The following is a 17,816-nucleotide window of genomic DNA, read 5'->3' as shown; positions in this document are numbered from 1 at the left end:
CTCTAAGAGTGTGGTAGATTTTTGTAGATCCATGAATGGTCGAACGAACAGAGATTGAAATTTATTTTTATAAATATTTTATAAAATTTTTGTTTTAGTTTTGAACTGGATGACTACAAATATTCAACTGGATGATGAATTAAAATCGTAGCTATAGAATCTTTGATGAATTGTTATTCATTTTTTAATTTTTTGTTTAAAATTTTTTTAAAAATTTAATTAAGCACAACAATCTGGCAACAATTATAGCACAAAATGATAATATTACCACTTTACCACCTTGTTCACAAAAATTATAAATACATTTTCAATATTTGTTCTTTTCGGTTTTTTTACACAATTTGTTTTTGCTTTTTCGTCCTTTTGTTTTTTTATTTTTTTTTATTTTTTCATCCTGAATTTCCCTTGTAAACTTTTCCATATTTTCATAAAAATGTAATTTATCTGCTTAATTTAATCTTACCATTAAAATTATAAGAAGAAATTTAAGGATAATATTATAATAAACAACAAGTAGAAAAAAAAGAGAAACAAATTAAAAAAAACAAACACAAAAACACAAATTAAAAGTTTTTGTTTTTATTTCATTTTTTATTGTAATTTTTTATTTTTAATTTTTTTTACTCCATCCTTCTTGTGTTTTTTTTTTTACTCTCATTCTTTCTGACAAAAACATGACTAGTATTTATGTTTATCCTGTGTAATATTGTTCGCAATACTGTTGTTGTTTCTCTTGTTACTGTTGGTGTTGTTGATTGCTACTCTTATTCATTTTTATTGTTTTTACTTACACAAGAATTGTAAAATATTATATACAACCAAAATACTTACATATTTTACAAGACAAGAACACAAGGAATCCTTGAAAACAAAAAAAAAAATGTTAATTTTTTTTTTCCTCTCATTCCGTTTTCTACCGTTAAATATTAAAATATTTAATTTCTTATCTGCAGAAAAGGTGTGCAAATAGAAGTATGTATGCATGTACTCCGCGTATAATAATTAAGGATGGGATGGATACCTATGTACATTCTCATACTCAATCTTTATTATTAAAACTTAAATAATTAAAAAAAAGAGAGAAAAAAACACATTACGTGTAGAAGAAGAACAATAATAATAAAAAGAGAAGAAGGAAGCACAATAATAACGGTAACGCACATTTTCCGTTTTATTTTTTTTTTTTTATTTTACAATTTTCTCATTAAAGCAGACAAATGCTTTTTTGTGGTTTTTCGCTCCTTTTTTTTGTTCCAAATCTCATTTTACTTTTACACTCTTTGGTTTTTTCTTGTTTTCGTTTTTCTTTTATTCAAGTTAATGTGATAACATTTTAAATTCAAAAAGTATAAACATTATAAATAATGAAAAAGAGAACAATTGGCAATTAAAAGAAATTTTTTTCTCTTACTCTTTTTTTGAGATAATTTAGAGAATTTTTTAAAGACTATTAATATGGTAACGACTCATTTGTTTAAAGACATTTATTTGGAAAAAAAAGCAAAAAGAATTGTACAAGAAAATTAAATTTGAAATAAAGAAATTACCATCGTATAATTTTGCTATTTTCGTAGATTATGAATGCTTAATATTGATTATAATTTAATTTCATAACAGAGAAACGGTGAAGTCATAGATTTTGGTAGGACTGTATACCTTAATACTCGGCGCACTGCCAACCGCACTAAGGCGAATGCAAATTCGAATCGCATAACTCCATATGAGAATGTATCATTTCTATTTTAACATTAAATTTCCATTGTCCCTTAATTCTCTCTGTTTTTCTTAAATTGTTTCTACCTTGTTTGCGTCACCCGGAAAATTTGATGTTTCCTTTGTATATGCCACATTTCATTTATCTTCGTTATTTTAAATATATTTTCTAGTGTACTAGCTATCGCTACCAAGATTTTCTTTGATACCAGTTATCTATTCCTGCCTTTTTGTATCTCCTGCCTGCTTCTCCTGCTTTGTACTCATAGAAAGTATAGAAGACGATGTTCTTTCTTCAAATAATCTTTTGATCTTTTCATTATTCTTAATACAGGAATTAAATTATCGATGACTTGTCCAAAAACTGCTTAATATAAATTTTGTTATCCATCTTGCTTTACGATATTAGCTACAAGATTACTGTCATATTAGTATTGTGGTATACATTACATGCAATTGTTGAGATATTACTTAGTCTCTTCTGAATATGTGACATGATTTACAATACGAAATACTTGATTCTCTTTAAATCGAATTTTGTAGAATGGAACCATGATGATAAGCCATAGACCTACAAAAATACAAAACATAGACCTACATACATAGTAAATTGATGTATGAGAGATGTTGCTATAAAACATTTTAATCTTATGATATAACCATTCTATAAAATCTAAATTAATCAAAAAATAAAAAAAAATTAAATAACAACATTGAAAATGTTTATTTTTAGACAATTTAATAATGTAAACATCATCCCTAATAATAAACCAAGGAAAAATAAATAAACCAAAAAAAATGTAAGGCAAAAAAATAATTTCCTTAATTGTATGAGAAAATCTTTTTATTTCTTAAGTATAACAATAATAAACAGTTATTTATATGCTAAATTTAATAAAGTACAAACAGCAAAATACTGCCACAATACAATCCACAAGTTAAATAAATATTATATACAAAATGTCATCTGATGATTTTTTTTGTGTCATACTCACAACACAACAGTGTTACTGTTGTTCCACTTTTAATCTGTGTGTTCCTTTGGTTGATTAAATAGAATTATTTCGTTAATATTTATGACAATTATTTTTTTTCTCCTTCACTTCTCTTTTTACTTCTTTTATATGTATCTCTGTATTATTTATATTTCATTTTTACTCTTTGTATTTTTTTTCTTATTCATTATACTAATTACAAAATGTTACAAAACTTGTCATAATGTTTATGAAAACTTTATTTAACTTGATTTTTTTTTCTTCTGTTCTGTTGCTGTACTGTAGCTGTTTGTTGCTGTGCTGTTCATATCAAAAGCTCAATGAAAACTTCTTAAAGAGAACATCATACATAATATAGATTGAATTGAATGTTCTCTGTTATGAGATGGTCTTTTTATATGACGGAGAGAGAGAGAGAGAAAAAATTAAAAGAATATTATAAATTCTATTGTATATTTGTTCTCTGCAGGACAAATTATATCCTTAAAAGTTGAATAGATTATTATTTTTTAATTTCTATTTACATTTGTAATAGGATATAGAAGGACAGGTATAAAAAATGAACATAGCATTTAAAATTATGAGTATTATTATAATAAATACCTTTTTATAATTATATTTAATCAGGTATAGTGGGGTAATTATTTCTTTGCGTATTATACTTCATATTTATGATAAGTACATGAATTGAGTTGTTGGCATGATGTTAAAATGATTACATTTGTTTTGAAATGATTACATTTGTTTTGAAATGATTACAATATATGGAATACAATACATTGATATAATATTCATTTTTGATTAATATTTAATAATTTAAAAATGATTAAGAGAGTTTGCAAGCAAATCTTTAACGAATGAAAATAAGATGTGATAAGTACGCGATTTTGATGATAATATGAAAAATTTTATGGCGGTAATTTACTTTTAAATACTGTCCATACTGTATAATGCTGCCATTGCTTAAGAAAAAACAAATTGGCAAATAGTTCTTGTGCTTAAGTTTTGTGTTCATAAATTTATTGCTTTATCACGAGATATCAACAAGTAAAATATTACATATTAGATACACGGTAAAATGATACGCCCGGTACGAATTCGCAATACATAATTAGTCTATAAATTGAATTGCAATGTTTTCAGAATTTTATTTTAAACCTGAAAATTGTGTTCTGGTTATACTGATAAGTGGATCAGAATTACACTTGATCCTACATTGATTCATCCAACTTTTACAGTCTATAATTTTATATTACAGCCAAATATGTATGCCATAATCGCTAACTATAGAAAACAATGCTTCCAACCATTCAAAACATTTTTCCATGATTTATTATAAAATTGAACCATGCGGAAAATTATCATTTGGAATCCATTTTTAATATTTTTTCTCTTTAATATTTCGGTACTACTATTTTTCCGTTTTAAATTATTAAAACTATAAAAAATGATAATTTAATTGAAAAATAAAAATTTTAAACCATTTTTCTCTCCACAAGTTTCCCTCAACTGTTTTTTTTCTTTTTTTTTTGTTTTGTTTTTAATAAATATACTTAAAATAATATTAGAACAAAAGAGAAGCCATAAAATAATAAAAAAAGGGAAAAAAATTATTATTAAATTTAAAATAAATTCAGGAAATCTCAAGCTGAAGGGGGTGAAAAAACAACAAAGAAAAAAGAGAAAACTATAATATTGTAAGGATGACAGGAACAAAAACTATGTGGAAAAAAACAGAAACAATAAAAATGACAGTAAAATGCTCGTCCTTTATTTTATTTGTTTTATAACTCCTTTTTTCGGTTTTTTTTATATATTTGGTTAAAATTTATAACAATATCATTGTCATTATTTACATTTCAGAGTAGATGCATATATATTCACACATATATAGCTTTCACATAAATATCTTCATTTTATTATCTTTTTGTAGCAAAAACAGAGAATCTCAAGCTTAGACTGCATTTATATTTGAATCAAATTAATGGAAACCTCCGGAAGTTATAATAAATTTTGTGATACAAGAAGTTAAAGTAATTCGCTAAAACTAGGTGGGGAAATTATTCACTCTTATGAACTCGTATAACATTTTCAACAACAGATTTGAAATTACAAGTGTTTGTTGCACATTATTCAGATGTACGATCAAAAATAATTAAATTATTCAAATTTTCAAGTCATCAATGCAAAATATTAAAATTTTCCTGTAAATTCTAACATAGATTTAAATATAGGTTCACTTAAAACACATTGTAACACTTTTTTTACAGTACACATTTTAACACAAACGCACACTTTATTTATGCTCTCTTAGGTAAGTGGACTAAATAGATTATATTTTATGTTTTGCTTGTTATATTTTTACGTTATATTTGCTGAATAAAACAAAACTTATGAATTTTTAAACCGTTAAACAATTGTGATTTATTTTTCCGTCTTGCTATAAGTCAACGATCTTTCTTTACTAACTTGTTAAATCTGAACGAATAAGATGACAATTAAATAACTTGACATGTATTGAAACAGTGTTGACAATTTTGCTTCTATGATTAGTGAGTGCAAATGTGAATTAATTTGATACTTTTAATGTCAAAATTAAAGTATTAATTATAAACTATGAAACACTAACGTACTTTTATCTTTAATAAATGTCATTTGAAATTTTAATAAATTATTAAAATACACTGAAAGACATTCTCCTTTCATAATAATCTGAGAAATTAAATAGTTTAACATTTTGAGAAATAATGTAAAGAAAAACACAATAAAAATGCTGGAATAGTTGTAGAGTATTAAAAAAATATGACAGAAGAAGATAAAATATAAAAAAAGAAAAAAATTAAGAAGTAGCAGAAAAAAAAAACGAATAATAAGGAAGTGTAATAATAAAGGATACGAAAAAAAAATACAATAATAAAGCAAATAAACAAATCTTAACAGGAACAAATAAATAGCAGGACTCGTAACCAGGACAATAACGATAATAATAAGAATAATGACATGAAAATTATGACCAATTTTTTTTGCTTTTCTGCTTACTTTTATTTCCTTTTTAACATTAAAATATTTGTTTTTTTTTTGGTGATGATGATTTTTACCCTCTTCACTTGACGGAAAATTTAAATATATGTAGAATGTAAGAGAAAAACAACTTATATAGAAAACTTATAAGCATCGAGAGATTGAGAAAGAGAAGGGAGGAGAGTGGGAGAGAGGAAGCTACAAAATGACTTCCTGTAAATACATTTTTTACTTCTTTTTTTTTTTACACATTTCATATCCTCCTGACTGGTATTATAGTTTTGTTTGTGTTTTTGCTTCCTTCATCTCATTTATTGTTTTGTTTTTGGTTTTATATTTACACCCATTTATTATTACAACTTATTAAAATAACGAGGCAGAAAATTTTTCCTTAATTTAAGAATTTTATTACTGGCAACTATATGTAGTATTTTCTTGTTTGTTTAATAAAATTGTAATAGTTTCTAAACGGTGACACAGATATTCTAATAAATAATTGCCCTAAGATTTGCAATGGTTGACGTCCTCTTAAATAATTATTTTCTGCGCTTAAGTCTTTAACATGCAATTAGCATTAACAGTTATGGAATATTTCTTTCGAAAAGTTGCTCGATTTCATCAAAAGTTTGGGTGCTCTAGGCGAGAAAATGGGCGATCGTGCAAAAGGTGCAATAGATATTTTATGGAAATTTTGAATTATTCCTTCAACACATACACATGACTGATAATTGTAAAATTGATTTAATAGCAACTGAACACTGTTTCTCTTTAAGACTACTATAAACCTATCATCTACTCCAGAATATCATTTTGTAGGTTAGTAAACCGCAGAAACAAAAAAAATAAAAACAAAATACAAACCACAAAGAAAAATTTTGTTTCTAACTTCATCCCCAAATTCTAAAAAATTATATTTACAATGGTTTTCATTTTGATATCTCTTTTTAATTTAGTATAACTAAATAAAGGCCTAAACAATTGCTACTGCTTCTTACGTGTACTATAAATACTATACTCATACAGGTACCTACACATGGCTATTATCATTGTACGTATCTAGATTGTGCTCTACTCATTTAGGATGGTATAGAATGAGAATTATTTAAAAATATGAAAATTTTACACTCTTATTCCCACCTGCGTTATTTTGCCATTTTTCTCTTTATTTTATTCCAGTTTTTCTTTGTTTTTTCCTTGTTTAAACTTTTTAAATATACAAACAAATTTTTAACGAATAATAAAAATGCCTTCAAAATACTCAAATTGGTTGAAGGCGATAATAAGAATTCTATTAGAATAAGGATGTTACTTAGAAAACAGAAAAAAAAGTAAAAAACAAAATGTGAGCCTCTTAGAATTGTAAAATAGAAAATGACATCAAATTTAGATGATAGAAAAACGTCAAGGGTGAAAAGCAAGGAGAGCACAAAGCATTGAAGGTATGCAAACGGACGATTTTAATTTTACTTCATTTTTGTTTTTCGCTTCCTTTGAATACCTTTAATGCTTTGAACAAAATGTAAGAGTAAATTTGTTATATTTTTTTTATTACTTTAATATTCTAAAACGGTATATAGGAAAAAACAGTTACCGCAAACAGTTGTTTTGTTGAACTGTACGGTAGGAAAACGATCCGTTAAGTGTTATTTGATGCGTGTTAGCCACCTCGATTGAATAATTTTACTTCAGACGCCAGTCTAATATATTTTATAAGTAAAAATGAGGCCCAAATGGTACGCCACAATCACAATTTTATAAAACGCTACACATTTTCTGTTTTACCACAAAAATTAAAAAAATTCTCAAACTTTACAGTTTTATAAATATTTCTAGTAAAATTCCAGTATTATTAACGAGTCTACGACAAAGTAAAATGCAAAATAATTTTATATTTAAACATTTCGTTTGTTACTAATGAAAAATATTTTCATAGAATTCAAGAGATTCCAAGGGATTTAAAGGGCAAGGAGGCTTTATTTAAGAAATTACAAGTCTAAATATTGAAAACGAAAAAATCTACCTATACTACCATATACAAATCGCGTACAAATACTTATACTTTTAATTAAATTTACCTGTTAAAAAAAATTACACTAAAATAAATATTTTCTTTAAAATTTTCTCTCACAATTTAAGGATTTTAAGAATTATAAGTTAAAAGAAACACAATTTTTTTTGAATATTTGATGAAGAATTTTCTCTTAGATTGGAAATTAGTTTTGCGGGAGGGGGGGGAGGGTGGTGAACAGGGGTAAAGGAGGGAAAGAATACAAGTATGTCAATGCATGCTATTAAAAAGGAATGTGGTAGACATTTTTAAATAATTGGCATTTTATATGAAAATCTTACGGTTTAAACGGTAAAAACAAATTGAAATATTGATTTTTTTTTTTTATTAAAATTACAACATGGTATAAAAATTCCTTTAGAAGAATTTTGTTCTATTTTATAGAAATGGAAAAATCCAATTAGAAACTAAATTACCGCGCTTATAGAAAACTTTTTAGTGAAAATATTAAGGGAAAATCATTGGCAATATGAATATAGGGAAAAGGTGTCAAAAAGTATTCCAAGGAATTTTCTGGTTTTTTTTTTTTTGCATTTCTTTGCCAAGAATTCTTTAATATTTTTCGAAATATAATAAGCGATACATTTTTACAGAGAAATTCAATCGACATTTTTAAACTAATTGAAGTAAAATAAAGTTGTCCTTTTTTTTCTGCTTTAAGATCCGAGATAATTATTTACAGTGTGAATATTTTCTAAAAAGGAATTTTTACTTTGAAATACAAAAATATTTTCATTAGAAAAATACTAATTAGGTATTCTATTTTATAATAAGAAATTAGAACATTCATTGATAAAATGAATATATATAGAATATCTAATAAAATAAAAGTGTGTCGCCTGAGCATGGGAAGCAAATACATACAAAATGCCATTTTAATGTGACTATGAATGAAATAAATTAATAAAGAACAATTGAAATTGAAATATGTATACATTTTCGTCCCACGTTTAAATTTTTTTTTATTTTCAATCAAAATTAAAATTTTAAAGAGTAAATAGAAATTTAATATTTTTAAAGTATTTAATTTAAATATTAATTTTCAACTGAATAGAAAATTTAAGTATTTCAATCTTATTCTCAATTTTTCGCTTTGACAAAAAATGACAAATCGTATTTTCGGAGAATTCAGTTCTAATAAAGTCTAACTCTCAAAGTTTTTTGAAAAAAAAACTTACTTGTAGCACACAGCCGCAAATTTAATTGAAATAACAGCCCAGTTCTCTTTATTGCCTGCGTTGACAGATTAAAAACTAAGAACTGACAATGTCGTTTAGAATTTTAAAATTCAAAAACACTTAGACATTGTATTTAAACTTACAGTTTATGGCTAATCACATTCTGGGTGGAAAAAAAAGTTTAAAATAAAATTTTTCAATAGATTAATAATTTTCTCGCAAAAAAAAAAATTTTCAAGTGTTAAAATAAGCATGTATAAAATTTTATTGAAGTAATTGAAACTAATTCAATTTTTTTTTATTGAATTCATATATAGCTCATACACAAATTAGTATGTGTGTGAATTTTTATATGTATTTCATCTGTTCGAATAACCAATTGAATCTTGTATAGAATTCATAACTTTTGAAAATTATATTCTAAATTGAAATCTCTTTAGAAAAAGAGCAACTTTTTCAAAAATAGAGAACATGAATTGATATTATATGTAAAAGTATGTGTATGTACATATGTATATGTAAATAAACCACACAACTTTAATTTTTTTTTAATCAAAATGTTATTTAACTTTTTATTTAAACTTTCTATTTAAAAGTTTCTATCCTCTTAAAGCTATGCCAACTACTTAAATATTGTATGTATTTTATATTTTCTTTCTAAATTTATTTTATAAATATTCAAATAATATTCACAACTTAATAGTGTAATTTTATGGAAATATGAATTTGTTTTTTTTTTTTTATTTAATATAAGAAATTCGAATTTATTTTGTTAAATTTAAATGTAATAGAGATGTAAATAATTTGCCTCTGGTCTGAAATTTCGGAATAAAATAAAATGACGGACATAACGTATTTCAAGTAAATGTCAAAATATTACTCATAATGATTGTACATATTGACAACATTACTAACCATATGTCAATGGAAGTCTTTTCATATTCAACAAAGTTATAATTTTGCATATATTTAGACGTTCGTCAAATATGTATTTTATTTACACAATGTGCATGCAATTGTCATTAATGTCAATTTTAGTATATGATTTATGAACTAATAATTTAATAGAATACCTAATACTACTTTTTTTACAATAAGAATTATTAGGAACACTAGAAAATCGAAAATTCACACTTTTTAGTGATTCGGCCATATTAATAAGAAAAAATTGATTAAACTCACATGATATTTCCATAGATGTTAAAACAAGTATAAAATGAAAACTATATTAACTCGACATAAGTTGGCAGGAATCACTGTTTAACATATAAATTTTACATCCACTTTAAACTTGTAATACATGTTGAAAAACTTTTTGAATTTATTAAAATTTACTATTTCTTCTATAAGTTATTTGTGGAGTTTTACTTAAAATGCAAAGCAAAAAACAAAAAAAAATGTGGAAATAAATTTTATAAAAAGTAATTTGCAGAAAATGAGGGTAAAATTCTATACATACATGACTTAATATTGTGTGTAAGTATAAATCAACAATAGAACCATAGAAAGAACGAGGGATTTAATAAGAAGAATTATCGATAAACTTTAAATCGAAAGGAATTGTGAAGAACAGAAAAGAAAAAAAAGTTTACTTAAAATTTTCCATTTTCATAAAGAATTTGAAAAATATAAATAATTTTAAGGGCAAGTGTAGGTATTCTAAATGTTAAAACGAGTAAGTAGGCAAATAAAATCAAGGAAAATCATCAAGGAAATACGATCAAAATAAATCAAGGAAATACGATATTGGGGTGTGGTAGATATTCCGAATCAGCACAGATGTGGAATTTTGCTGCGATCACCCCGTCATTGATCGTGCTATTACAGGTTGTCTGTCTAAATTACTCGGTTCTCTTGAGGAATCTGTTTAAATCTCCAACTCCAATCTGCGATATCTCATCCCATTAGGCTAGCTCTGTCCCACGGCTTTCTGCTCATTTCGATCTAAATAATAAGCTTCGAAAAAAAACAGAAGCAAAATTTTCTTAACTAAAGCAAATTGACTAGACTTACATAAAATTTACAGCATATTCTCATTAAAAAATTTTTTCGATATGCTAAAAAGGACATTATAAAAAAAGTTCTATTAAAGCATTTGAAAAGATTTTAATGGAATACTTCATTCTTCTATTTGTTTTCATCTCTTCATTTTCTTGTGATCCTCATCTTATAGTTGTAAATATTGTGCGTCTTTATATATTTTATGAAATATAGTTAAAAAATATCTTCAACTGTTTGTTGAATTGTGCACAAGCACAATACAGTTAAGTAATGGAATTATAAAGGGAGAGAACTTCAAGCAACCTTATCTTCGATTTAGTTTTGATTTTTATATGAAAACTTTCTTATATCTACAATCTATGAAACCAACAAGATTTTTAAATTTGCTTTTTCTTCTTTTCTTTTTTATCGATTTAAAGAAACAATAACATTAGATCAATGCACTGAAAAATCATAAAATACAAATGTAATTGAAATTATAAGAATTTTGTAGTGTATACGGTATATAAACATCTATATACTGCACATAGATTTATATATACATAATCTTAGTACAACATATACATAAAACTTATCAGTATTTTAAAAACTTTTCAATGTTACGGTAAAATGTATATTATAAAATACATATTTTGTTTATTGAAGATGATGTACGTTTTTGGACATCGGGAAGGCTAACACTCTGCATCAAGGGTTTGCGAGGGCCATGAAGAGATGTCTACCATATTGTCTGCAAGAGTTGCAGAGGATGCTGTGAGCAAAACACCCTCAAGATATGCGTTTGTAGAGTTTTCTATCCGCTGATATTAATGATTGATGATTCTTTCATTTGCTGCTTCGCCAATGAATTTATGTCCAAGTTTATGTTGATGATATTGTCACCATCGTTAGTGGTAAATTTGAGGAGACTCTTTGTTTTGGGCATAGCTCAAAGAGAATTACGGGTCGCATAACTGGAAGTGGTATTTCATTCCAAGCTTCTTTGGCGAAATCAAGAGAAAACTGTGTATGTACGAGCCATCCCAGCCTTTATGGTTTGCAGGACCATGTCGGGAATATCGTTGGACTGCTCCCCGTGTGTCATGTTGTGGATGTATATCAAATATAATTAATATACAAATCTTACTGCTTTCAACCTAATAATTTTAAACTTATTATCAACAGTTCTCGAGAACCTGTTCTTAATACCACACTATTTTAAGAAAAGTTAAAAAAAAATATTTGCACTTTTCCATGGTAAAACTTATAAAACATCAGTCTAACAATTGATTCACCAATATTTTAATTCCAGAATTTCATATCAAATATTTTCAGTTTCGAACAACCATCTTGAATTCAAAATGCATTGAAAGACTGAGTTTCAAACACTGCATACTTAGCATATATCCCGCATTGTGCAGTACATAAGCAAAAATCTGAAAGTTTTTCAGCACCATATCCGAAAAATTTAATGCATCTTACAAATATTGCTAAGAGACGTAAAGTCGTAAACTAAAATAGGGTTGAATAAGATACAAAATTTAATAGTGTATTGGAAATGAGAAAATCGAAAAAAATATTAAAGAACAATTTATTGATTCCGGAATTGATTACTATGAATAAAATAAATTTTTAAAATTACTGTTAATGTAAAATTTATTTCAATTTTGCAATAATTGAAACATTTATTATTATTGTTTTGAATAGAAGGGTGTTGATATTTTATTCAACTATATTTCGTTGAAGCACAATTAAGGAAATCGTGGAAAGAAATTTAAAGTAGAATGGTGTTTAATTTAGGAACTGTAACCCTGAATTTGTACCACCTGTGTAGAATCAATTACAAATTCTTATTGAAATTTAATCGTTCCATGCTCAACTACAAAACTAAAAATATTATAATTAAATTACCTGAAACAAAAAGAAACAAAATTGTGTTAACTTTACGTTTATTTAAGTTTATTAAGTAAATTTGACATTGTCAATTTGATGTAGAGGTATACTGCGTTAAATGGGAGTGTACTTTATGTTGGCTTTATCCATTATTAGATTCATGAGAACTGCCGATTAAAAAAATTTCAAGTATGGCAACTCTTTTTTTCGTAAATTTAATGCTCTATTAAAGCTGAAAAATAAACATCATAGCAATTATTATTCTCTTTCTCTCATTTATGATTAAATTACCTTGACAGCAATGAACAAAAAATGAAATATTCTCCATTCATCCTATTCTCTCAGTGCTCATATATTTTTCATAAATAGACTCAAATATTCAACATTGTTATTATGGCCCCATTTATGACAAAATTATTACATAAAAATTAGTTCATAAGAACAGGAAAATATTTTCGTAATTTAAAAGTGAAATAATAATAAAAATGTTGCAAATGAATTATTCGTTTTTAAAGCCAAGAAAAACAATAGCAAACAGAAAAAAAAAGGGTACTGAATTAATTTTATGATTTACAGTCCTATTTAATTTTATAAAATCTTTTCAATGTACAAAAATTCTCACTTTATTAAATAAATTTATAGTGTAAATAAAAATTAAAAAAAAATTCCTTCATTCTTTGAAACCTAAAAAAAACATTTTTTGTTTTTTATTCAAAAATAAAAATCAAAAAAATTTCATTTTATTATTATTACTTTTATAATTCACAGGATATGGTAATATTGCACCAAGGACTACATTAGGTCGTATTGTTACATTAGCATATGCAATACTTGGTATACCATTAACATTAATATATTTATCGAGTACTGGTGGTGTATTAGCAAAAGTAGCACGTGGTGTATTCTCAAAGGCATTATGCTGTTGTTTATGTTCAAATTGTGGTTATTGTTGTTATGATGAAAAACGTATGGCCGAAAAAGAACGTCGTATGAAAAAGAAGAGACAACAAGAAGAATTACGTGCACAACATATGGCATTACAGGAACCATATTATGTTAGATCTGGTTCGTTACATAATAATTTACATTCACCAGATAAACAACAGCAACAACAACATCAACATCATAATACAATACAAATACCAGAAATTGATTCATTAAGTACATCTGAATCAAAAGTATCAATGCATGGTTTAAGTTTATTAGCACCAATATTATTATGTTTGACAATGATGATCATATATATATTATTTGGTGCTGTTGTATTATATCGTTTAGAAAATTGGCCAATACTAGATGGTGTTTATTTTTGTTTTATGAGCTTATCGACAATTGGTTTTGGTGATTTAGTTCCTGGCTTAAAAAAAGAATCAACATCAACATTATGGTTTTGTTCAATTTATATAATGAGTGGTATGGCATTAACAGCAATGTGTTTTAATGTATTACATCAAGAAATTGTACATAGAATAAAACATGTCGTCGATATTAATAAAAAACCAATTAACAATAAAGAACATGATGATCCAAATGATTATTTAGTATCTTGACGTTACGAGAAAAACACAAATTTATATCAACGAAATCCCACCGAGGAAACGTTAGTGACGGGTAGGTGAACTAAAATATTTTTTTTTATTTAAAATTCAAGAATTTCTATTTTTTTTTTGTTACAGGTACACCAACATCATTAATATTTAATCAGGAACCCGATATGAATCAATTACATGTATTGAAAGACTGCGCCAATCATAATATTGGACATGAATTAGTTCCAATTGTAACTATGGATCCAAATAGTTCACAATCAGCAAATGCAGCTGCAGCAGCAGCAGCAGCTGCTGCGATAGCTGCTAATAGTTCTGGTGCAACAGCAACAACAAATTTAAGTAGTTTAACTGGTATCGGTATAACTACATCATTAGATGGTAGTGGTTTACTACCAGAATCAGTTTTAGATGGTGTTGTGCCTCAATTAATTCAAATAACAACTAATAGTGGTTTAAGTAGTAATAATAGTAGTTTTATTGGTCCAGTATCATCATCAACAGGACAAGCATCAGCATCAACAATAACTGGTACATTATTACCACAACAACAATCACAACAAGAGCAAACATCATTATTTAATTCTAATATTAATACAAATAGTAATAATTTAAATACAATTACATCATCTTTAATTAATAATAACAATGATCAACAATCAACTACAACAACTATTAATAATGTAGAATATGATCCAACGAATATTTTACAACAATCAATAGTCGTCCAAAATGTTTTAACTGGTGTTTATACATTACCCGAGGAACCTGAATTAGAATCAGAAGAAAATCAAACACCTATCTAAAAAAATTAAAATAACATTTAAATTTATTTAATAAATATTATTTATTTAATTTTAGTATAATAATAAATTATAATAAGGTAGAATTTTATATTAATAAAGAAAACTATAAAAAATTATGAAAATAATTAAAAAAAAAATTAACAAATAAATCTAAATTTATAAGTGATATAAAAAAAGAAATTAATTAAATTAATTTAAAAACAAAAATTAAAAAAAAAATAAAAATTAAATTAAATCATTTCAAGCTTGAATTAAAATTAAATTAATTTTTTACTAATCAAATATAATTTAAATAATTTTATTTGCAGACAATATTTATTTTTAATCTGAACCAATTGCCAGATAAAAATCCAAGTTGTCTAAATATAAATTAATTAGAACATTCAAATCAATTACGTTCAATAGCGTTTAGTCTAAACACCCTGTAACTGCGTTGGTAATATTTTTACGTTAATAGAATTAATGTTTAAGAAATAAGCAGAGTGCTTAATTTTTAAATATATATACGATAAAAAGTGAGGCTAAATAGGAGTCCAGCAGAATCTCCCATAGTTTATTATTTAATTTAAGTTTTAATAATTTCTATCATTTTAGGCCCAATTTTAGTGCTAAATAAGTCACTAACTTTAACCAGTACTTTAAGTATTGTATCTGGTGACTATTTGAGGACATTTCATTCCGAACATAATAATTAAATTATACCATGAACATTATTATTTGTAATTAATAAAGTTTTTTTTCAATTTCGAAATGATTTAATTTAATTACAAAAGCATAGCATTAAAATTCATATAATGAAATAAAAATTAAAAAACAAACCAAAATTGTAAAATGTAAAAATAACGTTATAATGTTGATAATACAAAAAATATATATATATATATTTAAATTTAAGTTTAAAACAAACTATTTATTTAACATACAAAAAAAAAATTATAATTGATAATTAATTATAATGAAAAAAAATCGTTTATCATTAGAAATAATAAAAAAAAAAAATTGAAAAACGTCGAAAGAATTTATAAAAACAAAAATTTAGTTATTAAAAAATTTATTAATAATTAAATTTAAATTAAAAATACAAAAAAAATATCTTAGGTAGGAATTTAATATAAATTAATTAATTAATACCAGGAAAGAGATTTAAAATAAAATTAATTAAATATATTTAATAAAAAACATTTGTAAATAAATATTTATTATAAATAGTAGAAATAATTAAGTTTCCTAAACTCCGAAAAAAATTTTATTAATGAAATAAGAATGCCTGATTTCAAAAATACAGGATGTATAAAAAAAAATTGTGACAAATAGAAAATGTCAAATGAAATCTAAATTATTCTAAAATTATAATAAAATTGTTTTTATACAGAATTTTTATTTACTTTGAAATATTATTTGTATTTTTTGAGATTCAAAATTCTATAATAATTGTAAGAATCTGAATATTTCCTTTTTTATAACGCTTTTTTTTTTTTGTTTTAAAACGTTTAGCAAAACTATGACATTATAATTCTATAAAAAATTTATAAAAATCATAAAGAAATTTCATTTATTCCACAATATATCTAAATAAAAGAATTTTTTAAAGTCTCTGACATTTACTTGCAATTTTCGTTTTTGCAACTAAAGCAACTGTAATCAGTATGCTGCTATTTTATGCATTGTTGAACACACATCTCGTCTATTTAAAGGTTTTTGACATCTTTAACAGTCTGTTTTTTTGTTAAATATGTATTTTTCACTATGTGTGATTTGATAAATGATTCGAACTTCCACAAAAAGAAAAGTGAAATATTTGTACAATAGAAAGAAAATGTTTTTAGTTTTTACAGTAATTGCATGTATTTAATAAGAAAAATGGTCATACATCACAATATGACAAAAAATAGAATTTAATTTCTAGAAAATAACTTTTTTTTCCTTTATATTTTAAAAAATAATAGAATATTAAATTTTTTTCTTAATTTTACAATTACACAAAATTTAATTAATATTTTTGCAGTTGCTATAAAAACACTTTAAAATTCCTATCAAACATACTTTATATTAAGACCTAAGTTAAAATTAAATTATCGAAAATCCCTTATATCTTATTCAAATTACTTGGTTTTAAAAATTTGTGAAATAATGTTCGAATTTTTATATTTAACTTTTTACAATCATAATTTCTGTATGATTTTAATAATGGCCGATTTTTGTTTTGTATTGCAATCGCTATAACAAAAATATTATTTATTTTTAACATATTTCAAATTTTAATAGTGTCGATTAAATTATTTTAATTCATAAATTTTATTATAATTTAAAATCAATTGTAATCTTTAATATTGTAAGCTAGATGTTCATTTATTTGTTTTTAAACAATTTTAATTAAAATATATTTATTTTCGTTTTTTTTTTTTTATAAAATTACACATAAAAGCATTTAAACAAATAATGCTTGTACATATAAGTATGTAGTTATTTTCATAACAAATAATACTCTTGAATTTCAAATTATAAATTTATTTATTTATTAATCTTTTTTTGTTTTGTACTATTATTATTATGTAAATAATAATTAAAATATTAAATAGAAAAAGAAAGAAAAAAAATTTATTATATAAAATAAC

General features: G+C 24.7%; 2 protein-coding genes across 2 annotated transcripts; both read left to right on the top strand.

The window, feature by feature from the left end:
* The first annotated feature begins 674 nt into the window (after positions 1-674).
* LOC129607775 (potassium channel subfamily K member 18-like) lies at positions 675-14,398 on the top strand. Its single transcript, XM_055518949.1, has 2 exons — positions 675-681; positions 13,617-14,398. Exons 1-2 carry the CDS (start codon positions 675-677, stop codon positions 14,396-14,398), a joined length of 789 nt encoding a protein of 262 aa, XP_055374924.1.
* LOC129607710 (probable serine/threonine-protein kinase DDB_G0267686) lies at positions 14,325-16,004 on the top strand. Its single transcript, XM_055518874.1, has 2 exons — positions 14,325-14,459; positions 14,525-16,004. The coding sequence occupies exon 2, from the start codon at positions 14,563-14,565 to the stop codon at positions 15,199-15,201; it is 639 nt and encodes a 212-aa protein (XP_055374849.1). The 5' UTR covers positions 14,325-14,459; positions 14,525-14,562; the 3' UTR covers positions 15,202-16,004.
* The last annotated feature ends 1,812 nt before the right edge of the window (positions 16,005-17,816 follow it).

The sequence above is a fragment of the Condylostylus longicornis genome, unplaced genomic scaffold, assembly GCF_029603195.1.
Source record: "Condylostylus longicornis isolate FDR11 unplaced genomic scaffold, ASM2960319v2 ptg000028l, whole genome shotgun sequence".
NCBI lineage: Eukaryota > Metazoa > Arthropoda > Insecta > Diptera > Dolichopodidae > Condylostylus > Condylostylus longicornis.
The sequence above is the reverse complement of the archived record's forward strand: the minus strand, read 5'-3'. Positions and strand labels throughout refer to the sequence as shown.

Coding starts and splice junctions, on each gene's coding strand:
- LOC129607710 (XM_055518874.1), top strand. CDS start 14,563: ATGAATCAATTACATGTATTGAAAGACTGCGCCAATCATAATATTGGA.